We start from the raw sequence: 24,262 nt of genomic DNA, 5'->3' as shown, positions 1-24,262 counted from the left end.
GTCCTCGCATGCTGAGTGTGCCGGTCCCCTGGGCCCACTGTTCTTTCTCTACACTTTGTGTCTTATTTCTTTTCTCAGTCTCTTATTTCCACCTGATGAGAAATACCCACAGCTGTGGAGGGCCAGGCCCCTTAATCACACCACATCACACCATTAACTCCTCATCACACTGGGGGTGTCGTACCGGGTCACACCCCATCATGCCACATCACACCATGTCACACTGCATCACATCACACCAAGGATGTGACACCCTTTTACAGCACATCACGCATGTCACATGTCACACCACATCACACTACGTCACAGCAGGGATGTCACACATCACACCATTAACTCCTCATCACACTGTGGATGTCGTACTGTGTCACACCCCATTATGCTACATCACACCATGTCACACTGCATCACATCACACCAGAGATGTGACACCCTGACACAGCACATCACACCCCATCACACCAGGGATGTCACACCCCATCCCACCACATCACATCATGTCACACCACACCACATCATACTATGTCACAGCCTGTTACACTGCATCACACCACATTACACCAGGGACATTATATCATGTCACACCACATCACACCATGTCACAGCACATCTCACCAGGGATGTCACACTGTGTCACACCACATCACACTGTCCAACCATGTAGTCCAACACCTCATCACACAAAGGACATCACACCACATCACGCCAGGGATGTCACACTGTCATAGGACATCACACCATGTCACACCATGTCATGTTACATCACGGCATGGACTGCTGGGGCGTGTGCAGGGGCCGCCCACAGAACAGCCTTGCTGGAGAGTTGAGGGAGGGTCCTGGGGCTGGGCATGGTGTTCCTGCAGGAGGGCTGGCCCTCTGGAGGATGCTCGGTGGCCCCTGGTGGCTCAGGAAGGGGGCCCAATTTCCCCAGGGGGACCTGGTCCAGGCACCAGGCCCTGCAGGGGGCAGGAGCTGCAGGGAGCATCTGCTTCTTCCCCACTCAGCCTGCTCAGTGCACGGAATGACCCGGAGCCCAGCACTGCCCTGGGTGTCCTTTCGTTAGCCTGGCCAGGCCGTCCATCCTCAGACAGTGGACTGGAGCCCACCGTACTAGAGCACCCGGAGGCCCGTAGGGCCCCTTGAAGGGCAGAGGGTGGAGACCTGTCCAGCAGGGTCCCTGAAGGCTGGCACCTTCTCTGGACAAAGCTCTCCTGCATCTCTGGGACGCCATCCTTGGGCTTGGGATAGAGCCGGTGATGCAGCAGCTGCCCGCCCTGCACCCCAGGTGCTGTCTCCCTCACACCCCTTGGGGCTGCAGCAGCATGTCCTGAGAGTTAAAGGGCTGGGCTTCAGCACCCAGTTCAGGCCAGGCCCCCTGGAGCCCACCCTCCAGCGGCGAGCCCTCCCACGGCACGGCAGGGCCTGGAGTCTGGGGATTTCATCCCCAAGTCTGTGTTTGGTGCAGCTCCTGCTGCTCGATGCCACACAAACGAATCCAACCACTCCCCTTTTCCTGGGTGAGATGGTCTCTCTCCTGCCACAGGCACCTCCCATGGCATTTCCCAGCCCAGCCACCGCAGTAACCAGACCCTGTCCTTGACTGAGTTCCAGCCAGGATCCTTGGAACCTCTCCACTCCGCCTCAACCTTGGCTTGTAAAGACTTGAACAGACACTAACAGTTTCTAACAGCTTCTGGCCGTACCCCTAGGCCAACCCCTGACCCATCAACACCTGCCTGAGAAAGCTCCGCGCACCAGAACTGACTGTCTGGACCAACCCTGACCTCCCTTTCTCAGGGTGTCTGCTGAAAGGGCTGCAACCACATGTCCTTCTGTCCATTCCCGATGTCTGTGCATTTCCTGTGACCCAGGAGGGTCTTTCTTGGGACCTGAGAGCCACTCCCTGAAGTGTCCCCATTGGGAAGGATGGGGCCTGTGTCTCCAGGCTCTGGGAGGACAGAGTCCTGACCTCAACAGTGGCCAGCACGGACACAGCGGGCCCCATCCCAGGGACGCTGACCAGCGCCGGGCAACTTTTCCCTTCCCCAACGAATGAGCCCTGAGCACCCTCCCTGCTCCCCCTACCACCTCCCTTTACAAGGCTGTGGCCTCTGCACAGATGAAGGTGAGTTTGGGTCATGCCGGACTTTTCTTCTGTTGCAATAGTTATTTCTGTTGAAAATCCATCCTTGCTACATGACCTAGTGCCCAGGGGGATGCTGAGACAGGATGAATGTATTTTGCATGTGAGAAGAACATGAATTTTGGGGGGGCCAGAGTATGAACTGTGATGGGTTAAACTGTGGCCCCTACAAATTCATATATTGAAGTCTTAATCCCCAGCCTCAGAACGTGACTGTATTTGGAGATGGGGCCTTTACAGAGGTCATTAAGTTCATATGAGGTCACTAATCTAAGCCGATGTGTGTTCTTCTGAGAAGAGAAGCTTAGGACACGGGCACACAGAGGGATGGCCATGTGAGGACCAGGGAGGAGACGGTGTCTACAAGCCAAGGAGAGAGGCCTTGAGAGAAACCAGCCCTGCCCACACCCCGATCTCAGATTCCTGGTCTCTAGTCCTGGGAGGATCCACGTCTGCTGTGCGAGCCGCCCCGCCGTGGTCCTGAGCTGACGCACACAGATCTGACACCCACCTCTCGCTTCGGACCATGGTTGGTTCTGGAAGGCCCTCCATGTGGCTCTGCCTGGCCAGCCTGAGCCAGCTCCCAGGCCTCGACCCAGCTTTCCCTGGAGGCCCTGTGCCCCGCAGAGTGACCAGGGCAGGCAGCACCGTTCCCAGCAGGAGGAGAAGCTGCATCCATGTAGGAAGGAGGAGAAGCCCCGGGGGTCCATGTAGCGACAGGGGCCAGGGAGGGCCGCACGGGCAGTGCGTGTGGCTGCAGGAGGCTGGGGGCGTGTGCAGGGAGCCCCCGAGGTGCAGCTCGACCAGCCTCCACCTGACTGTGCTTCCCACCGGGGGCAGGAGGCGCGTGGACACAGGAAGGCGGCTCCCATCACGAAGTACAAGACTTAAACAGGATATTTTATTGTCATCAAAAAAGCATTAAAGACAATTAATGAGCTTTAGAAAATTTAAAAGAAGAAAAGCTACCAAAGCTGAAATGGTGGCACCTCCTTCGAGTGAGCCCGGGAGTCCTCCCTGACGGCCGAGGCAGGCGCTTGTCGCACTCTTGCTCGTGCCTCCCTTCCTGTCTGCAGATTCTGTGTGACACTCACGGAACGGCGTGATGGGGGCAGCAGAGCATGGGGGCCTCTGTCCAGCACTCGTGGCCAGCAGCCCCGCTTTCCCAAGAACACGGGCACCCTCTTTGTCGTCTCGCCTCTCCACCTCGTGCCCCCAGAGTGGCTGCTTGTTCCTGCTGCACCTGACCTGGGGCTGGACGCCAGCCTCTGTGATGAGTTCTGGCTGTGTCCACGCTCCTGGCTCTCCTGGTGTCCCTCCACCTCTCTCCCCCGTGCTCCTGGGCCTCCTCTGTCCTCAGGCCCCACCAAGGCTGAGTCTTGCCCGCCTGGGACCTTCTCTGGGAGGCCTGTCTGGGCAGATGCCCCTTCCTTGGGCTCTCCTCACCCTTGCACTGTGGGGCTCTACAGCAGCCCCATGGCCCAGGCTCTTCTCCGAGTGATCGCGGTGGAGTGGAGTGGGTGGGAGGTGGCAGTGTCCTGGGCCTGGTCCCTTCTCTCCCCAGTGTAGAGTCGGGCTGGCTGTCCCTGCGGGTCGAGTTCCTCCGGAGAATCCAGCAGTGTGGGCAGGCAGCCAAGGGGTGGTGCTGGCACCGAGACTGTTCCAAGGAGCCAGAGAGCAGCGTTCTTTGCTTGAAATAAGAACAACCTCATTCCTCATGTCAGGAGTTCACGGGAGTGCCCGGAATGGAGGCTGGCTGGCTGCGGGCTGGGAGGAAGGCCGTCTGAGTGAGCCTTCGCAGCTCTCCGAAGCCTCCCAACAGGCCTGATGGTGCTGTGGCTTCCCTACCTTGGCGGCTGATGCTCCCACTCACCATCTGTAAACCACGCCTGTGTTCAGGAGGGTGGCGTGGATGGGGTTGGCTCCAAGGCCAGCTCCTGCCTGGGTGGGGGCCTGGCATGCCGGTCGCTGCCTCCTTTTGTGTGAGCACCTGGCGGGCCGGAGGGCAGGGACGTCCTGCTGAGGGGACACCTGGCCCCCAGCGCCCTGCATGCACCAAGCAGCGGAGGTCTGGGGTAGACCTGCTATGCACAGGGTCTGGAAGGGGGGTGTGTCAGGTGTGACAGGGTCAGAGGGCGACTGTGAGGCCAGAGAGCCATGGGGTTGAGGGCAGTGAGGTCAGGGGGCAGGTGTCGCCTGGGTGGTGGCTGAGCATGGCCCATGGCTCGTGTGTGGGGTCTGGGCGGCCCTGTACACCCTGCAGAGGGTGGCCCTAGGCCCCCTGCCTGATCATGTTCCTGTAGTCGGGGATGATGGTCTGCTTCAGGTCCACCATCGAGGAGAAGATCCACTTCACCTGTAGGTAATGGACAGCACAGGGGTGAGTGAGGCCACAGCCCTGCCCCCAAGGCCTGCCCACCCCTCAGGCCACTGAGGCCACAGCCCTGCCCCCAAGGTCCACCCACCCCTCAGGCCACTGAGGCCACATCTCTGCCCCCGAGGCCCATCTGCCTTTCAGGCCACCCAGGTACCAGGGCCTCTACACTGCCTGCCCCCAGGCCTGGACATGGATGGAGAGCAGGGCCATGGTAGCGACAGCATGTGGATAACACAGAAGACAGCATCAGGGACAGGTGGGGACAGCCTGGGGTACAATGTCAAGGACAGCTGGGGACAACGTGCGGCCGACCTTGAAGAAGGTGACGGTGGCACTGTAGCACACGCTTAGCAGGAAGAGTGTGATGAAGATGGTGATGGTCGTCCACAGCCCGTCCAGCTCCCCCTCCTGCGCCTCCACACAGCTCTCCTCCAGTTGCAGCTCTGGACAGGAAGGGGGTGGTCAGTGCTGTGTCCCACTGGGCTCGGGCCTCTGGGGGTGATTCCCTCTGTGGCGGGACCCAGGATGTGGGGCCTGGCCGGGATGGGCCAACAGTGTCCTGAGGTCAGCTCCCCGAAGCTGCCCACCCTGGGCACCAGCTTTGGCCCCAGGGCTTAGCCAGACACCCGGCCCTAGATAGCGACCTGGCCCTCAGCGGGACCCACTCCCCATCTCCCGTGTCCCTCCCTGAGGCCCAGAGGGCAGGAGGATGTGAAGCCCACCCCTCATGTGACCCCAACTGCAGGGAAGGGCAGTATTGGGAAGTGGGCCAGAGCCAGGGACACGACGTGGCGTGTTATCCCGTGTGTGGGGGCCTGTGTGTGTGTGGCGGCTGCAGGGGTACCCTTGTGAGAGGAAGGCTGGGTTTGTCTGAGCTGGTCAGCATGTGGAGAAGCTGCTGAGCAGCTCGTGGGCCTTGAGGTGCTGCGTGGGGCTCGTGGGGGCCTGTGTCCGAGGCGTGTTCACATGTGCGGGGACCTTGCTCTGGTCGCCCGGGTGAGGCTCCGTGTGTGAGGCGTGCACGTGTGTGTGGTGGCCGTGTGGCCCGCCAGCCTCAGTGCAGGGTTTGTTTAACGGGTCTGGGCTGAGTGTGCGTGTGGGCATCTGGCCCAGTCCCTCCATAGGGCCCGAGAGTGCATGTCCCCAGGAGTCGGTTGTGTCCCATGCGGGTGCGAGGCTGGGCAGGGCTGCCAGGGTTAGTGCCGTGGGGGTAGATGGGTGAGGGAGGGCCTGTCCCTACGCACATGGACTTGGCATGTCCCCGAGTGGGCACGGGGGTCTGAGAACAGGGCGCTCACAGAACAGGACAGTCTGCTACAGAGGCAGGGGCTGTGTCTGTCCCCAGGGGCTCCTAGGGCTTCTCGTGGCTCAGCCCAGGGCAGCTGCTGCTGGAGGGAGGGCCACGCTGGCAAAGCCCCCACCCTGCCGAGGGCAGCCCCTGGCTGAGCCCCACCCTAGGCGGCCCAGGCACACCTGCACAGCCTGGGCCAGTGTGGGGACAGCGGGACCCGCTCTGCCTCCCTCATGCCACTCAGGCCTCAGACTCGGCCTGACCCGCGGAAAGAACCGTCACAGTCTCGCAGGGCCCAGGGCAGTGCTGGGTGCTTTATTTCCATGCTGGGCGCCCGGGAAGTATGTACACGGGGTGCGTGCCAAGCATCCTCTCGGGACCCCGAGAGCCCGCGGAGCAGGGGCTTGCCGGCCGTCGCACTCATTTACCCGGAGACAGGGAGAGGCTCTTCTGCGTGTAGTGGTTGTGCAGAGCCTCATGCATCACGGAGCATGAGAAGACGTTCCCCTGCTGCCACCTGCTCTTGTCCACGGTGAGCTTGCTGTAGAGGAAGTAGGAGCCGTCGGAGTCCAGCACGGGAGGCGTGGTCTTGTAGTTGTTCTCCGGCTGCCCGCTGCTCTCCCACTCCACGGCGATGTCGCTGGGGTAGAAGCCTTTGACCAGGCAGGTCAGGCTGACCTGGTTCTTGGTCATCTCATCCCGGGACGGGGACAGGGTGTACACCTGTGGCTCTCGGGGCTGCCCTGTAGGGACAGAGGTCGGCACAGCGGTCACCCCCAGGGCAGAGGGTGGGCCGAGCCGGCCTCTGTCCATGTGGCCCTCGCGCCCCGCGGGTCCCACCTTTGGGTTTGGAGATGGTTCTCTCGATGGGGGCTGGGAGGGCTTTGTTGGAGACCTTGCACTTGTACTCCTTGCCGTTCAGCCAGTCCTGGTGCCCGACGGTGAGGACGCTGACCACACGGAACGTGCTGTTGTACTGCTGCTCCCGCGGCTTTGTCTTGGCATTGTGCACCTCCACACCGTCCACGTACCAGTTGAACTGGACCTCGGGGTCTTCCTGGCTCACGTCCACCACCACGCACGTGACCTCAGGGGTCCGGGAGATCATGAGGGTGTCCTTGGGTTTTGGGGGGAAGAGGAAGACTGACGGTCCTCCCAGGAGTTCAGGTGCTGAGGAAGAGATGGAGGCGGATGTGTCAGCACCCGGCTGGGGCCTGTCCCTGGACGCAGGCCACTCTAGGGCACTTGTCCCGCCTTGAGCTGGAGGGCGAGGCCTGGGCTGGCTTACCTGGGCACGGTGGGCATGTGTGAGTTGTGCCACCAGATGTAGTTCTGGGCTCTGCAGAGAGAAGATTGGGAGTTACTGTGGTCTGGGAGGAGAGAAGGTTTCTGAGCTGAGGGAGTGGAGAGTTTGGCCTTTGGGGTGGGCTTAGGTCAGGGGCAGGGTCCTCCCGGATATGGCTCTTGGTCGGTCTGAGCCCAGCACCTGCCCCTTTGTGCTCAGGGCTTGGGGTAGGTGCATCCAGCCTGTGCCTGCCCGGTGCCTGGTGGAAAAAGCCAGAAAACCCTCTCCCTGAGCATGAGTGGGGCGGGCAGAGGCCTCCAGGTGAGGAGACAGATGGGGCCTGCCCTGCTGCCCTGGGCTGGGGCTGCACAGCCGGGGTGTGTCCAGGCAGGAGGGCTGAGCCTGGCTTCCAGCAGACACCCTCCCTCCCTGCGCTGGCCTCTCACCAACTTTCTTTTCCACTTTGGTGTTGCTCGGCTTGTGATCTACGTTGCAGGTGTAGGGCTGGGTGCCCAAGCTGCTGGAGGGCACGGTCACCACGCTGCTGAGGCAGTAGAGCCCTGAGGACTGTAGGATAGCCGGGAAGGTGTGCACGCCACTGGTCAGGGCACCTTTGTTCCACGACACGGTCACCGGTTCAGGGAAGTAGTCCTTGACCAGGCAGCCCAGGGCCGCTGTGCTCTCAGAAGTGCTCGTGGAGCAGGGCGCCAGGGGGAAGACCGATGGGCCCTTGGTGGAGGCTGCAAGAGAGGTGGCGCCATGTGACCGTGGTGCGGGAGAGAGCTGGGCCCAGGGCGCAGAGGCCCCTTGGTTCTTGTCTGCCCGCGAGGGTCCAGGCAGGGTCCAGTGTCTGGGCTCACGGGCATTGGGTGTGCACCTGGCTGGCGCCACCTGCCCCACCTTAGCCCCCTCCCTGCCCCAAAGCCAAAGTCAGGCCTGGCCCGCCCCAGAAAGCTTGCAGGACCGGCGGCCCTGTGGTGCCCTTCTGCAGGCACCCCTGCAGCCTAGGAGGCGGGGCTCGGCAGCTGGGTCAGCCCTCTGTGTCTGCCGGGGGTCAGCACAGTCCAGATCCTCTACCTTGGCCTCGGCTCTAGTAATCGGTGCCCCCTCAGGGACGGTTCATGCCCATCGATCCCACTCCAGCCTTTTATGGGTGCCTGGCTTGACCAGTGGCCACTGTTCTCAGATGGCTTCTGGTGGGTCCCCTGAGCCCCCTGTAGCCCCTGACCCTGCGCCCCAGTGTGGCCCTCCCCTAGTGAGTGGCCTGACTTGCCCAGGGCCCTGGTCATAGCCTGCCCTCTGTCCTCCAGGGCCCTTGTCTTCCGTGTAGCAGGGGCCAGACACTGCATAGGGTCGGCGCCCTTCAGCCCCAGGGCCCCGGAACCCCCTGCCTTGGAATAGCCCCCTGGGAGCCTCCTCCTCAGCCTCTCCCATCCTTTCCCCTTAGCCCCAGTGTGCAGCAGCCCAGGTCAGGGCCCTGAGTGCCTGGATGCCCCCTGCCTCCCCAATGTCCTGCATTACTTCTGGAGGCTCAGTCATCACACCCTCACCCTTCCAGCCCTGGCCTGGCCTTCTGGGCCACCAGCCCAGCTCCTCCCTCTCTCCAGAGCTTCCCCAGGCAAGGTCCCTGCTGAGCTCAGCCCAGGCCCCCCAGCACAGGTAGGACCCTTGCGCCTGCCCTTGGCCCTCCCCACCCTGCATGGCTCCAGGACCCCCAGGCCACAGGGAGGCCCCATTTCTCTCTGCTGCTGGCCAGTGGCCCTGGAGTCCCACTGCAGGTGGGGTGTGCCCCGACCTCTGAGGAAGCTAAGCGCCCTCAGCCAGGCCATCCCGTCTGCTCAGCCCCAGGGCCCTGCCCACTACCCCTTCCCCTCACCTGCACCACAGGCTCTGGCTGACTCTGCCCAGGCCCTGAATGGGCCCCTCTGGCTCCCCTCTGCTGCTACACTGCCCTGCACCACCTCCCCTCAGCTTCATTGTGCTGGTGGCCCTGGCTCCTGGCAGCCCATCTTGTTCCTTCTGGGGCGCCAGCCTCAGAGGCCTTCCTGCCCGTGGTCCACTCGGGCCAGCCCTGGGACCCTCCTGGTCTCAAGCACACGTTCCCCCTGCAGCCAGACCTGCCTCTGCCTGTGAGCTCAGCCCTGAGCCCTGGAATGCCTTCCCTTCTCCATCCCGGCTCGCCCTTGGGAACTGCTCAGCGGGATGGGCTCACACTCCCTTCCTGGCCCCAGGAGGCTGCACTGTGCTTTCACCAGCCCTCAGCTGTTGGCTGCCAGCAAGTACGCAGCTGCTGCCAAAGTCTAGGAGCTGAGTGCTGCCTCCCACCGTCCCTGCTCACCTGTAGCTGCCATGCCCTGAGCTCTAGTGCCTGTCCCCTGCTCGTCCCGCCCCCCACTGGCCCTGCTCTCCTGCGGCGGCTCTGCCCTGTTCCCCTGAGCTCCAGGAGCTGCCCCCTACTCCTCCTGCCCCCACTGGCCCCTGTTCACCTTCAGATGCCCTCCCCTGGACCCCTGAGCTCCAGGAGCTGCCCCCTGCTCCTCCTGCCCCCCACCTGCCCCTCCTCACCTGCGGCTGCTCTGCCCTGGCTCCCTGAGCTCCAGGAGCTTCCCCCTGCTCATCCTGCCCCCACTGGCCCCTGTTCACCTTCAGATGCCCTCCCCTGGACCCCTGAGCTCCAGGATCTGCCCCCTGCTCGCCCACCTCCCACTAGCCATGCTCATCTGATGTTCTGTCCTGGTCCCCTGAACTCTAGGGGCAGGCCCTGCTCTCCTGTGGATGATCTGCCCTGGCTCCCTGAGCTCCAGGGGCTGCCCCCTGCTTATTCTGCCTCCCACCTGCCTCTTCTCACCTGAGGCTGTTCTGCCCTGGTCCCCTGAGCTCCAGAAGCTGCTCACCTACTCCTCCTGCTTCCCACCAGCCCCTGCTCTCCTGTGGATGATCTGCTCTCAGCCCAGCTCAGCCCTGCCCAGGTTAGCTCAGCCCAGCTAAGCTCAACTCGGCTCAGCTCGGCCTAGCTTGGCTCAGCCCAACACAGCACGCTTAACCCGGTTCAGCTTGGCTCAACCCAGTTCAGCTTGGCTCAGCCCAGCCCAGCCCAGCCTAGCTCAGCTCAGCCCAGCTCAGCCCAGCTCAGCCCATCCCAGCCCAGCTCAGCCCAGCTCAGCCCAGCTCAGCCCATCCCAGCCCATCCCAGCCCGGCTCAGCCCAGCTCAGCCCGGCTCAGCCCAGCTCAGCCTAGCCTTGCTCAGCCCAGCTCAGCCCAGCCCAGCTCAGCCCAGCCCAGCCCAGCCCAGCCCAGCTCAGCCCAGCTCAGCCCAGCTCAGCCCAGCCCAGCCCAGCCCAGCTCAGTCCAGCCCAGCTCAGCTCAGCCCAGCTCAGCCTAGCCTTGCTCAGCCCAGCTTAGCTCAGCCCAGCCCAGCCCTGCCCACCCCAGCCCAGTCCAGCCCAGCCCAGTCCAGCCCAGCCCAGCCCAGCTCAGTCCAGCCCAGCTCAGCTCAGCCCAGCTCAGCCTAGCCTTGCTCAGCCCAGCTCAGCCCAGCCCAGCTCAGTCCAGCCCAGCTCAGCTCAGCCCAGCTCAGCCCAGCTCAGCCCAGCCCAGCTCAGTCCAGCCCAGCTCAGCTCAGCCCAGCTCAGCCTAGCCTTGCTCAGCCCAGCTCAGCCCAGCCCAGCTCAGCCTAGCCTTGCTCAGCCCAGCCCAGCCCAGCCCAGCCCAGCCCAGCCCAGCCCAGCCCAGCTCAGCTCAGCCCAGCTCAGCTCAGCTCAGTTCAGCCCAGCTCAGCTCAGCTCAGCCCAGCTCAGCCCAGCTCAGCCCAGCTCAGCTCAGCCCAGCTCAGCTCAGCTCAGCTCAGCCCTGCCCAGCTCAGCTCAGCTTAGTGTAACCAAGCCCAGCTCAGCTCAGCTCAACCCAGTTCAACTCAGCCCAGTTCAGCTCAGCTCAGCCCAGTTCAGCCTTGTTTAGTCTAGGTCAGCTTAGGTCAATTTTGCCCATCTGAGTCCATTTCTGAAAGCTGGATGGAGTTGTCATAGCCAGAAACGGTCAGCCTACCAGACCTGCTTGTCTCAGCTAAAGCTATCTCATTGCCGGGTTCCTGCACAGCCAGGCTGGCTTCCATCTTTTGTCTCCCTCTACTTGATACCCCGGTTTCCTGCAGTCCTGAGCCAGCGCCACCTGGGTTTTGGTTCCAAAGCAGTACCAATCACTACCACCCTCCACTACCTGGGTGGAATATTTTTTTGCTGCTTTAAAGTCATTAAAACATCTTGAGAATTAGACCAAGAATTTAGGAGCTTGTACCGCGATAAAAATGAGCAGCTCCCCTTGCTCTAGAAGCGGCAGCATAGCTTCTGCCCCGAGAGGAGGGTATTGAGATGCTCAGAGCCTCCACCTTCCCAAAGCATCTCCTCCCTTCTGAGTCTGAAATAAACCCCTGCCTTTAAATTCCCTCTAGATAACAGTCATCATTGGAAACAACCAAGAAATGCATTTTATCTGAATTTGCCACTTAAAATTCTGCCATTTACCATAAATCGCTTTGGAAGGCATGGGCTACTTTCAAGGGTGCAATGATGACCTACAGTCAATTACTTAGACAAGGGCGATGCCAGTGAGGCTTGGTATGTTCTCAAGCATCGTGACCCATGCCATCCCCATTCAGAGGTTGTGGAGCAGCTCGTGCGATCTCTCCTTGAAATGGGCTTTAGGGAAAGTTAAATGGGAGTGACCCAGACAATGGTTACTCAAAAGACTCACATAAATGAGTCTCCTGCTCTTCATCAAGCAATTAAGACCAATTCCCCTTCTAGTGGAAATAAGACATCAAATACAAAGTTTTAAGAGAAGCGAATGCAGCAGCGGCGGCTGCCTGTCTCTTACCATGTCGGGTGCCTGGTCACTGCGAGCCTTGCAAAGCTTTGGTGTGGAATCATTCCTCCAAGTCCATTAACAAGGGCTGTGTCCTGAGCAGCCAGTCAGCCCGGTGGCAGAAGCCACGCATCCCAGCTCTGGGTAGTCCGGGGAGACCCAAAGCCCAGGCCGGGCCTGGCAGCCACCCTCCCAGAGCCTCTGCTAGGCCAGTCCTGCTGACGCCAAATCGGTGATTCCGAGCAGAACCTGTCCTTCTAAGGCGTCTCACAATCCTGTCTTCAGCACTATCTGACTGAGTTTTCTCTTATGCTACCAACTAACATGCTTAACTAACATGCTTAACTGAAATAATTCAGGATAATGATGCACATTTTATCTAAAACTTATCCTAAAGTGAGTAGTTGAAAAGTGGTCTTGAAAAATACTAAAATGAAGTCCACTCTATCAGAATATCAAAGTGTTTCTCCTTAATCACAAAGAGAAAAAGAGTTAACCTAAAAAGACTGTGAACACAGTCATTATGAAAATAATGCTCTGAGGTATTGAAAAAGTATTTGATTAATTATCACATGAAGGGATAACAAGCTAATTTAAAAAAACTTTTTGAATACAGTCATAAACTCTCCCTGAGACTGTTTAATTTCTTAAACATCTTACTTTAAAAATGAAGTTGATATGCTGTTTGCACAAACTAGCAGTTGATAAGCTAAGATTGGAAATGAAATTTAGATAGTTAAAAAAAGAGCCTTTCCAGTTTCAGTCAGCCTCGCCTTATTTTAGAAACGCAAATCGTCCAGGTGTTGTTTTGCTCAGTAGAGCACTTTCAGATCTGGGCCTGGGCAAAACCACCTCTCCACAACCAGAAGTGATAAATTTACCAATTATGTTTTTTTGCTTCCTAAAATAGACTCTTGCGGTGACCTGCTTCCTGCCACCTGCTGTGGGTGCCAGAGACCCCCATGCAGCCATCTCGACTGTAATTCATCATCCGCTTCCAGCTTCGCTCAATTAATTAAAAAAATAAACTTGATTTATGATGGTCAAAACTCAGTCCTGCATCGGGGCCGACAGCACTGTGATAGTATTTCTTAGCTGAGCTTGCTTTGGCCTCAATTCCAGAGACATATCACTCGTGGGTGTTAATCAAATGATAAGAATTTCAAATACTTGAACAGTTAAAAAAATTAATATACTTGAAAATCTCTCACATTTTTAAGTCATAATTTTCTTAACCATTTTTCTCAGAAGCCACTTCAAACATATCCTGTCTTTTAACATTTAGTAAGCACGCCTCTTAAGATGAACAATCCTTTTCTCTTGGAAACCAACTTCAAGGCACTGAGCTCCCGGGGCCTCCCTAAGCCCCTGTCAGGACGGCAGCCACCGTTTCTGGGCTACCCCTGCCGCCAACCCTGCTCTCATCAAGACCAAGGCTACCCGTCCCTCCTGGCTGGATTCAGCCACTCCAACAGTTCTCTTTCCAGTCAATAAAGAATTTAAGATGCAGGTTGACACACAGCGCACCTCATAATTCTAAAGAAAATATTTCACGATTCGCTGTCTGTGCAGCGATCTTGCAGTCCTACAGACACCGCTCCTGAGACACATTCCTCCGCCATCACTAAGACCCCTGGTCTGTTCTGGCATCTCGTCCAAATGCGGCTCCCCAAGCCCCCAGGCTCAGTTACTCCATCAGACGCACCCAGCCTGAGTCCCATTTTCCAAAGGCATCGGAAAATCCACAGAGGTTCCCAGATCCCCAAGGCACCCCAGTGCCCGTCCTCTCCTGGCCAGTCCGCCCAGGTCCCCTTGGAACATGTCCCCAGGACCAACCTGCACTGCTCAGAAAACCCACAGGCAATAGCAGAAAACAACGGCCCTAGAGTGGCCATTCTTACCTGAGGAGACGGTGACCGTGGTCCCTTGGCCCCAGAATCCCATACCGTAGTAATCACAATGGCAGAATGTCCATCCTCGCCCCACAAAAACCCAGCCACATGGAGCCCTTCTGTCTCCAGCCGTCACGTGGAAGCTGACTGTCCGTGGCCCTGTCCTGCCCTTCTCATGGAACCCTCTGCTGGCCTCCCACGTACCCCACATTCTGGCCTGACCCCTCAGAAGCCAGACCACCGTCGGCCTGGGAAGTCCAACTGCAAGCAGACAGCTGCTAAGTCACCCCCAGGAGTCCAAAAACCCCGGGGACACCCGTCCCAGAGAGCGCGTGCCTTGGAGTGGGACAGAGTCCCGCCACACAATCATCACGACAGCCCCTGAGAATGCTCTAGGTGAAGCGGACAGTGGTCACCCCAGACCAGCCAAGGGAGCCTCCCAGTAGCCGACATCTGTGGCCAGACTTGGGGAGGACAGGCTGGGTTCCCATTCGGAGGGTCGCTGTCCCCGGCTTTCCTTCCTGACCTCCAAAATGCCTCCCGGACTCTGACCCTGAGGCCCCGTCAAGCCGAGTCTCCCTAAGTGCGCTCAGAGAGGGGGTGGTAAGGACTCACCTGAGGAGACGGTGACCTGGGCTCCCTGGCCCCAGGACTCAAACCAGTTGTCACAATGTGATAACAACGCCAGGACCCCAGGCAAGAACTGGCACCCCACTAAGTCCCTGGGACCCTCTCAGACTGAGCCCGGGGATTGTTGGGCTTGGGACCCCAGAGGCCCAGGGTGGCCCTGACCACAGAGAGGCCAGTGCTACTGGACCCCTGCCCCGTGTCTGTGTGGCCGCTGTTGCCTCCGGGCGTCCTCCTGAGCCCCCCAGGTTGTCCCGGGACTTTCTTGACAGGAGACCCAGGCACACTTCTTTCCCCCAAAAATGCATCAAAATGCCTCAGAGTTAAAGCAGGAGAGAGGTTGTGAGGACTCACCTGAGGAGACGCTGACCAGGGTTCCCTGGCCCCAGTACTCAAGGTAGTAGACAATGGCACCGTAGAGTCGACCCGCACAGTAATACATGGCCGTGTCCTCAGATCTCAGGCTGCTCAGCTCCATGTAGGCTGTGCTTGTGTATGTGTCCGCGGTGATCGTGACTCTGCCCTGGAACTTCTGTGCGTAGTTTGTTTCACCAAGGACAGGAATGATCATTCCCATCCACTCAAGCCCTTGTCCAGGGGCCTGCCGCACCCAGCTGACACCATAGCTGCTGAAGGGACCTCCAGAAGCCTTGCAGGAGACCTTCACTGAGGACCCAGGCTTCTTCACCTCAGCCCCGGACTGCACCAGTTGCACCTGGGACTCGACACCTGTGGAGAGGACACAGGAGTGAATAAAATCCTCTTTAACTAGATCGGGATCCCTTCCTCAGCTTTGAGACGAGGAAGCCCCTTACCCGTAGCTGCTGCCACCACAAAGAGGAACCTCCAGGTCCATTCCATGGCGATGAGCTGTGCTCCCAGGGGCTTCTTCAGAGGAGGGATGTGATTGTTATGTGATGCTCTCAGGGCACCAATATATCTATCTTTATCTCAGAAGACCTCAGGTTATTTGCATATTCATGAGGCAGGGTATTTCACAGCTCAAAGCCTGAACTAGGATGAGAAAGAAAACACAGATGCCACATGAGCTGCACAAGTGTGGGATGCTGAGAGACCAGGTCCTAAATCCCGCCCGAGGAAATGCATCCCCTGCCCCATTTCAACGCTTTCTGTGGACAGACTCTTCCCACTGAAGAACAAACCCCAACCCCAGGGTGCGCTCCTCACGGCGAACCCACTTTTTATTGGCGTGGAGATTCCCTGGGTTGTTTCTGGGACCATTGCTGTCTCTGACATTGAGCAGGCACCTTGACCCATCCTGGTCCCATTGGGAACACTCGGAGCTCACAGGTAACACTGAAAAGGTGGCCACTAGTTACCCCCCTGAGTGTCCAGCAGGGCCCATGGAGAGTTCTGAGATCTGCTGGGCACTCCCAAGACAGCATCCCCAGCACTTTCCTGAGGGTCCTGACCTCCCAGGCCCTTCAGTGGAAAGACTCTTGGTTGACAGACTTGCCCTCTGATATGTGATTGGTTCTGAGACTTCCCTCCCATTGACAGCAGGAATCACGGGTTGAAATAGAAATAGGAATTTGAGTTTCTTGATGAACTCATAGCTCCCAAAATAATTACCAAGCAATTTGTATTTTGAATAAGTTTGTGTTTTATTTCCAACTGCATTAAATAGAATTATCTGAAGTATTTACATGGTTTTAGATCATATCCATAGATCATCATCTTTACATGTTGATTCCTGTTCCGCTTGGTCTGGGCACCTACCACACTCTTCAATCCACCACTTCCAAGTCACAAACACAACGTAGGAAACATTACTTATCTCTGAAGTCTGAATACCTTCTTCATAGGACTATAGTGTCTCCCACAGTTATGTGCCCATTGAACTAAACAAAAAACCGTCCGTATCCTTCATATTCTCACTATTCAGATATTTATTATCCTAGAATCCCACTTATAAATATAGTTATCATTGCTTTTTGAGTGATATAAGTGGCCCAGATGAAATAGAATATTTAAATGGGTATCAGGAACTTGCTGAATACTTAATTTAGAATGAGTTGTTGAATAAGGAAGACTCAGGCCCTGGAAGAGTGTTTGTTTTTATTTATCTCCAACAAATAAGGGAGAACATATAGTATCTGGTTTTCTGTTCCTGAATTAGTTTGCTAAGAGTATTGACTGCCAGTTCCATCATGTTCCTACAAAGTACATAATTTCATTCTTTTCTTAGCTGCATAGTATTCCATGGTTGTATGTACCACATTTTTCTCTATCATTCTGCCAGTGATGGGGATTTAGGTAAATTCCATGTCTATGCTATTGTGAATAATGCTGCAGTGAACCCACATATTTATATTCCTTTAGGTATATGTCCAGTTGTAGGATTGTTGGGTCAAATGAAACTTCTGTTTTAGGTTATTGGAGGGATCACCACACTGCTTTCCACAATGGTTGAACTAATTTATATTCCCACCAGAAATGTATGCATTTCCCCTTTTTTCTGTAACCTTAAAAATCTGTTATTTTTTTTTTAAGATTAGCCAACTTGACTGATGTGAGACGGTACCTCATTGTGGTTTTGATATGTATTTCTCTAATGATAGTGATATTCAGCATTTTTTCCTATGCTTGTTGGCCACGTGTGGGTCTTTTTTTGAAGTGTCTTTTCATCTCCTTTGGTCACTTTTTATTTATTGAATGTTTGTTAAATTTCCATGTATATACTAAGTATCGGACCTTTGTCAGATGTATAGGTTGCAAATATTTTATTTCCCATTCTGTAGGTTGCCTGTTTACTCTGGTGATCGTATTTTTTGCTGTACAGAAGCTCTTTAATTTACTTAGGTCCCATTTGTCAATTTTCAATTTTGTTGCAACTGCTTCTAGCATTTTCATTATAAAACCTTGTCAGTTCTTACATCCGAAATTCTGTTTCCTAGGTTATTATCCAGAGTTTTTATAGTGTTAGGTTTTACATTTTGATCTTTAATCCACATATAATTTTTAAATTGATGCTGAAAACGCATTTGATGAAACATCCTTTCATTAAAAAAAACATAAAAATGGGTATAGAAAGAACCCATCGCGACAAAATAAAAGTTACACTCAAGAGACTTTCAGGTAGTATCAGGTTGAATGAGAAATAACTAAGTCTTTTCTCTAAGATCTGGAACATGACAAGTTTCCCACTTTAAACCCTTCTGCTGCCACCATAGCCGGCTCTTACCTGCGAGCGCCACTGACTGGCCGGACCTTCAAACTGCATGACCCAATACAAAGTCGCTTCCACCAGTGGACAGCAGTTGAAATTGAGATTAGCTTCTCAACGCTTCTGTGATTCCAGCCGCGCAAAAGACCATGGGCCTGATCACATGCTCAGTATGTTACTACTACAGCTGGAATTTGAAAAAGCCACCACACTAAAGCTCTTAATAACAAAATAAACCCCACTGAGTAGACGCCCCTCAGCTCGCCATTTCCATCAAGGCTGGAGCTTTTGCTTGCCAGGTTCGGTGGCTCATGTGTGTCCAGCTTGGTCCACCTCTCAGGGGCTGAGCAGGGAACTCAGGTCACTGTGCATTTCATAGACCACTCCGTCACCTGAGGCAACAGAGAGCTTCTCCCTGTGCAGAGATATCAAGCATGTACTCATCTGCTTCTACCACAGTCAGCTCAAACCTGTAAGGCCACCTACTAACATGAAGGGTGAACTTGACAACCCAACACAAAATCTGCTGAAACAAATGCATTCCAAATAAGAAACAGTTCCCGAGGCCTCCACTATCTGGGACCTGCAGGGGGCAGTGAGCCTACTCACAGGTCCAGTACATTGGTCCTAAAACCACCACTTCAGAAAGCCACTAAATAATGGTTATCTATAGACAAGGAACCCTTACAGAGTCTTTGCCACGAGTGAACCAAGAACCAAAATCAAAAGACCCGCACAATGTACATTATATTCACATTCTAAAGGGAATTAAATATTCATCAAAATCAGAATGAATTCAAAAATAAGAAGAAGAGATAGGTTAGCTAATGAAAAGCAAACAGATAAGCAATTCAGGAAGTGTGAAAAAACAGAGTTACAAACCCCCAAATATCACCTTAACTCTCCAGCAATAGAATCTAAACAACATGACATATTTGAAATGTCTGATAAATAATTCAAAATGTTGATTTTAAAGAGGCTCAATTAAACCTTTCTCTCTAGTGGCTCAGTGAGCACCGCACTGAGACAGGCACTATGAAGACAACTGCAGCCCATGCCCTGATGAACCGACCGCCTGTTCCACAAGCCATAACCCCAGCTTTGATTGAACACTGGACTGAGATCAGGACCTTTCTCCTGATCCGAGACCGCTGACCATGGCCTGGCTCTGGCCGTTTACAGAGGCTGCGCCCTGAGTGCCTTTGTGTCTCTGCTTCTACTACTGGCACATAGGGCCTGACTGTAATGAACTTAAATGCTCAGGCTCCACTGCTAAGTGAACAGGGGTCACGTTACAGGCATGTTTGTTCAGTATGCATGTGTCAGGACCACCTCCATGAACATCCATAGCGCCTCCTGTAACCTGTTGATTATGTCTGTTTAGCCAAACCCTTCAGCATAAAGCTTCTGCCCAACTCCTTCTTCGTGGGAGGGCCTTTCTCTCGTCTTCACCAAAAGCTATGCTTTCCAGCATACGGGATGGCTGTAACCCTTGATAAAAAGCTATGCTTTCCAGCATACAGGATGGCTGTAACCCTTGATAAAAATAAACTCTCACTTTCCTAAATTGTAGATTGTGTTTTTTTATTTAACACAACTGAAGATTAAATTCGGAAGTTCATCTAATTATAAGGCTACTTTAGTGAAGAAGGACAAATGGAGCATTTTCACATATACTGTAAGGGCCTGTGATATTTTGAAGCAGGAAGCTGACCTGAGACCTTCAGAATAAACTGATGATTGTGGATAATGAAAAGGCCCCACCCAGGACATTGATTCAGCACCCCTGCCTGTCTCATTCCTTCTTCTCTTTCTTTCTATTACGTGCTTATAGTAATAAAATTGTTATTTTCTTTAGACTTGTTTGCTTTTCACACATAGTGGACCCTTATCTCTCTTTTTCACTCATTTTCTTAAGCTGCTAGGGAGAATAAAGTGTCAGGTCCTATTTTTGGTGCCTTGATGCTGATGAATTAAGGTTTATTCTTCCTCCTCCTTGTCCCCTGCATGTGGTAAATCTAGTAAGAAATCATGGAAGCTCCCTCATGTGATGCCAGTGTGAGGTTTAAATCACACAAGCTCCTTCTCCTGAGTGGAAACGCCCCCGCTGACCCCACCACCAAATCATTATAAAGCCCTGAGCCAGCCTCCTTTCCTGCTCTACTGAGGAAATTCCAGTTTGTAATTTCTTGAGAGGCCTGTGCTGCTCCCAGCAGACACCTCAAAAACAGAGCTCGTAAATGTTTTCACATTCACCTGGAGTGTGAGTGTGGCACCGTCGGACTCGACATCCACACTAAGCATTGGTGGGGTCTCTCCTCCTCTCCCCGGCATCACCTACAATTGAACTGTGACCTTGGAGTCCTGACAGTGCCCACCAGAGGGCGTTTCTTCTCTTGCACTGGATGCGAACTCCCTCTGCCCCAGTGCCCGGCACCCACTTTATCCTGGCTGCTGCTGGCTGGCCTTTGGAGTTCTGTTGAGCTGGGCTGCAGTGCTGAGTTAAACACAGCATCTTTATAGATTTAGCTGATTACCTTCAGAAGCATTGATACCTTATTGACGTTCAGAAACAGGAGTAAGTGACTGTAGGTGACTCTGCCTTTGGTGCATGTGAGAAAGTTTTTCTCTTGTTAACGACAAATGTTTCTTCTTCAGAGACTTCACAGGAAGAACAGGAGAAGGAATCCAGAGATGTGCCACAAAGGAAACTGTTTCATGGAGAGGAAGCCACAGGGCTGACAGGAAACCAGACCTTAACCCCCATCTGCACCTGCCCTGAGGCTGGCTCTTGTGCTCAGTGGGTCCTGAGCGCCCCCAGGTGGTCCTGTGCCCACTTCAGGGAGGCTTGTTTCTGGGCTCACACTGACATTTTTTCTAATTGTTTTCACAAAAATGGAGACAGAGTAAATGGTGAATCCATGCATCTCAGAGAACCCAGAACAGCAGAATAACACCCACTGCTCCCCCCACACACATTTAGGTAAATCTTATTAAAACTGCTGAAAACCAAAGACAAATAGAAATACACACAGACAAGTGGAGGTGAGTAGAGGAGGCATTCCTTCCAAAAGAACAGGAAAGATGATGACAGCATTCTTCTGGTTAAAACCTCACAAGCAAGAGGAAAGTTGATGGTATCTGTAAAGTGTTGGAAGTAATGCCAACCCATTATTTTATAACCCATGGATGTTCGCTAAAAAGTGAAATAAAAACAGTTCTGTTTCTCTTTGACAGCATGAGGATCTCAATGAATCCATGCCCTCATGAGACCAGTGAAAATTATTTTGGGAAATTACAGAATTTGGAAAGACTCTAACAGCACACAGCAAGTGAAGAAACATTTATTCAGGAAACTGTAGAAAACTCAGTAAGGCCAGTCATCATATTTGATCTAAGATGCTCTTCCTTCCTTCTACCTCCCAGCTCAGCATGAGGTAAACTCCACTGCAGACAGATGCAGCCAAGAAGACAGGACATCTTCTACCAGCTCCCACCAGAGGAAACTCTTCCCCAGGGGCCAGGACATTGGCCCTCTGACCCTGCACACAGCACATGATGCTGAGGCTCAGTCTGGACAAGAGCTACTGAGAGCCAGAGACTCACTTCTTCCATGGAGCCCCAGTCATGGATGGAGGCTCTGCCCTGGGTCCAGTGCCAGTGGGAACATTCAGTCCGTGGTTTCTAGCTCTGTCCTATGGCACAGGTTCCGCCCCACCAGAACCAAAGTGCTGGGATGGTGGGAAGCTCCTGCCCAACCCTCCACTGAGTGCTCAGCTCCTAGGCTGAAGAAGAAAAAAGCTCATCTTCGTCTCCACATGCAGAACCTTGTTTAGGAGCTCTGTCCCAGGAGAGAGGGGGCGCTGGAATTCAGTCATAAAATATGATCCTGAATTAGTCCTAAACATCCTAACTTCAGTAACAACAGAATGTGAAAAAGTTCAAAGCCTGCCTGTGCTCTCAAAAACAGTGGAGGGTGTGGTGACAGGCCCTTGGAAGGAGAGGGCTGGATGCATGGGAGATGCAGACTACACTGCAGGGCTGCTGGCTTGCAGGAGAGAACCAACGACATGGGAGAGCTGAGGGACGTTCTCTCGTGGTTGGAACAAATGCCGGACACTGTTCACAGGAGCCCGTGTTTGTTTCGTTCAGTCTGTGAAGCAATTCAAACCTCAGTGTGTGGTTGAAAATAGGGTTTTCCATCTGCAAATGGTGGAGCTCAACATCTGGATCTGGTCAGGAAAGAGACAGAGAGAGCCCAGCCCAAACCACTGACACCTGAGGATGACCGTGATGCTCACAGCTGTGTCCCTTTGATATTTGAGACTGGCTTCTCTCACTTAGCATCATGTCTGGAGTTCACCTGTAATGGTTTATGTATCGGTCGCTTATTATTTTTTTATTGCTGATGGTATTCAATTTATAGTTGCTTCCTAGTTTCTTCACCTATTCAAATTTTGAGACATTTACATCATTTTTACTTTCTAACCCATATACACACACACACACAATATCTTGAATATTTGAATAGAAGTTATGTGTGAATATAAGATTGTTTTTCTCTGATGCAAATATTCAGGAGTGGGATATTAGGGTCAGGTGTTAAGGGCATGTTTGATTTTAGAGAAAACTAAAATTTATTTTCCGAGTATCTGTTTCGTTTTGCACTCCCGTTAGCAATGTTTTCGCCTCTAGCAACCTGGTATGCCCACCAGCATTGATGTTATCTGTATTGCTTCTTAATTTCAGCCATTTTAAAAAGTGTACAGTGGTGTCTCATTGTGGGCTTGATTTGAATTTCTCTAATGGAAAGTCCTGTTGAGAGTGTGTTTATATGCTTCAGTGTCATCTGCACATCTCCTTTATGAAATGTCTGTACAAACCCTTGCCTAATTTATCCATCAGTTGCTTCCTTTTTATTCACAGTTGAGTTCTGAAGGTTGTTATTATAATTACATTGGTGGTTATATGACTTGCAAACAGTTTCTCATCTGTAACCTGGCATTCATTTTCTTACAGTCACTTGAGTAGAAAAAGTTTTTAAATTTAATGAGGTCAACTAATATCAAATTCATTTATTAATCATATTCGACATTTTAATTTTAAGATCATTGGTCAATTCTTAATTATTTTATATTGTGCCCGTTATGTAATGTCTCATCATGCTCCCACCTTCGGCCGCCCATCCTTCTAAGTCTCCAGTGTGTATAATTTCTCTCTACATATCCTTGTGTACACACTGTTTATCTCCCACTTATAAGCAACAATGTGTGACATGTGACATTCTGTTGTGAGTTCACTAATTATATTGTCCCCCAGGTCTATGCATCTTGCTGCAAAAGACACAGTTTCATTCCTTATTGTGGCTCATTAGTATTGAATTGTGCATATATGCAATATTCTTTTATAAAATCATCTGTTGGTGGACACTCAGTTTGACACATGTGCTATTGAGAGTAGTTTTATGGTAAGCATAGAAGGTGGGTAGTATCTTTTTGAAATAATAGTTTATTTTCCTCTGGGTAGTTACCCAGTAGTGGGATTGCTGGACCAAATGGCAGGTCTATTTCTAGTTTTCCGGGAACTCTCCTTTCCATTTTCCATAGAGGTTGTACTCGTCTACATCCTCATCAACAATGTCTAAGAGTTGCCTTTATTTCCCATCCTCACCAACATCTGGTATTTTTTGAGATTTTAGTAACAGTCATTGTGACTGGAGGAAGATGATATCTTATTGTGGTTTTAGTTTGCATTTCCCTGATGGTTAGTGATGTTGAGCATTGTTTATATATTTATAATCCATTTCCATGTGTTCTTTTGAAAATGTCTACTCATGCCCTTTGATCATTTTAACGGGATTATTTGGTTCTTGTTGCTGTTGTTGTTGTAGAGTTGTTTGAGTTCCTTGCAAATTCTTCATATTAGTTCCCTGTCACAGGCAAAGTGTGCAAAAGTTTTCTGTCATTCTGCAAATTGTGTATTCACTCTCTTGTTGTGAAAAAATTATTTAGGTTAATTAAGTCTCATCTGCCTATTTTTTTTAGGTAACAGGAACGTTTCATGCTGAATCTTTGTCAAACAGGATACAGCCTCTGTTTGCATGAACCACTAACAGGGGACGTGCCATTTCGTAGTAAAGAAGCGGGAGGAAAACAAGGCTCTGAGTCAGATGGGGATGGGAAACGCAGGCCCTGGCAGGAAATGGCATCTCAGCATGTTAAGACATTATAATGAGCAGAGAGGACGAACAGAAATCACTTTTGTCGCCATCTTGGTTTACATGGTCTTTGGCCAGCTTCTTTACTGTAAGCTTTATCAGCAAGGTCTTTATAACCTGGATCCTGTGCAGACCTCCTATGTCATCCTGTGACTAAGAACGCCTTAACTTACTGGGAATGTAGCCCAGCAGGTTTCAGTCTTATTTTTCGTAGCCCCTATTCAAGATGAAGTTGCTCTCGTTCAAAAGCTTCTGATACGAAAAATGTAGAAAGATATTTGTAATATGAGCATGAGTATATTGCCAAATATAAAATAAAACATAATAATGGCAACAATTTTCCCTGTCACCTTGACTAGACCACAGTCTCATCTATTCAATC

At 53.0% G+C, this 24,262-nt stretch overlaps 3 gene segments (V, D, J or C); all 3 read right to left on the bottom strand.

Moving 5' to 3' along the window:
* Positions 1–3,022: 3,022 nt before the first annotated feature.
* LOC129487350 (immunoglobulin heavy constant gamma 1-like) lies at positions 3,023–15,429 on the bottom strand. The segment is given in 8 exon segments: positions 3,023–4,499; positions 4,833–4,963; positions 6,240–6,554; positions 6,652–6,981; positions 7,100–7,150; positions 7,543–7,836; positions 14,831–15,205; positions 15,292–15,429. Coding segments are annotated over 8 exon segments (1,626 nt in total).
* LOC129487364 (immunoglobulin heavy variable 1-69-2-like) overlaps positions 6,098–24,262 on the bottom strand; it is a 41,212-nt gene continuing 23,047 nt past the window's right edge. Inside the window, exon 3 of the V gene segment in view lies at positions 6,098–7,879.
* Positions 13,859–24,262, bottom strand: part of LOC129487362 (immunoglobulin heavy variable 3-21-like) — a 50,382-nt gene continuing 39,978 nt past the window's right edge. Inside the window, 1 exon segment of the V gene segment in view lies at positions 13,859–13,933. Within this exon segment, the coding sequence occupies positions 13,932–13,933 (2 nt within the window).

This window comes from Symphalangus syndactylus, chromosome 8 (assembly GCF_028878055.3).
Source record: "Symphalangus syndactylus isolate Jambi chromosome 8, NHGRI_mSymSyn1-v2.1_pri, whole genome shotgun sequence".
Taxonomy (NCBI): domain Eukaryota; kingdom Metazoa; phylum Chordata; class Mammalia; order Primates; family Hylobatidae; genus Symphalangus; species Symphalangus syndactylus.
This window is presented reverse-complemented; position numbering and strand designations above follow the sequence as displayed.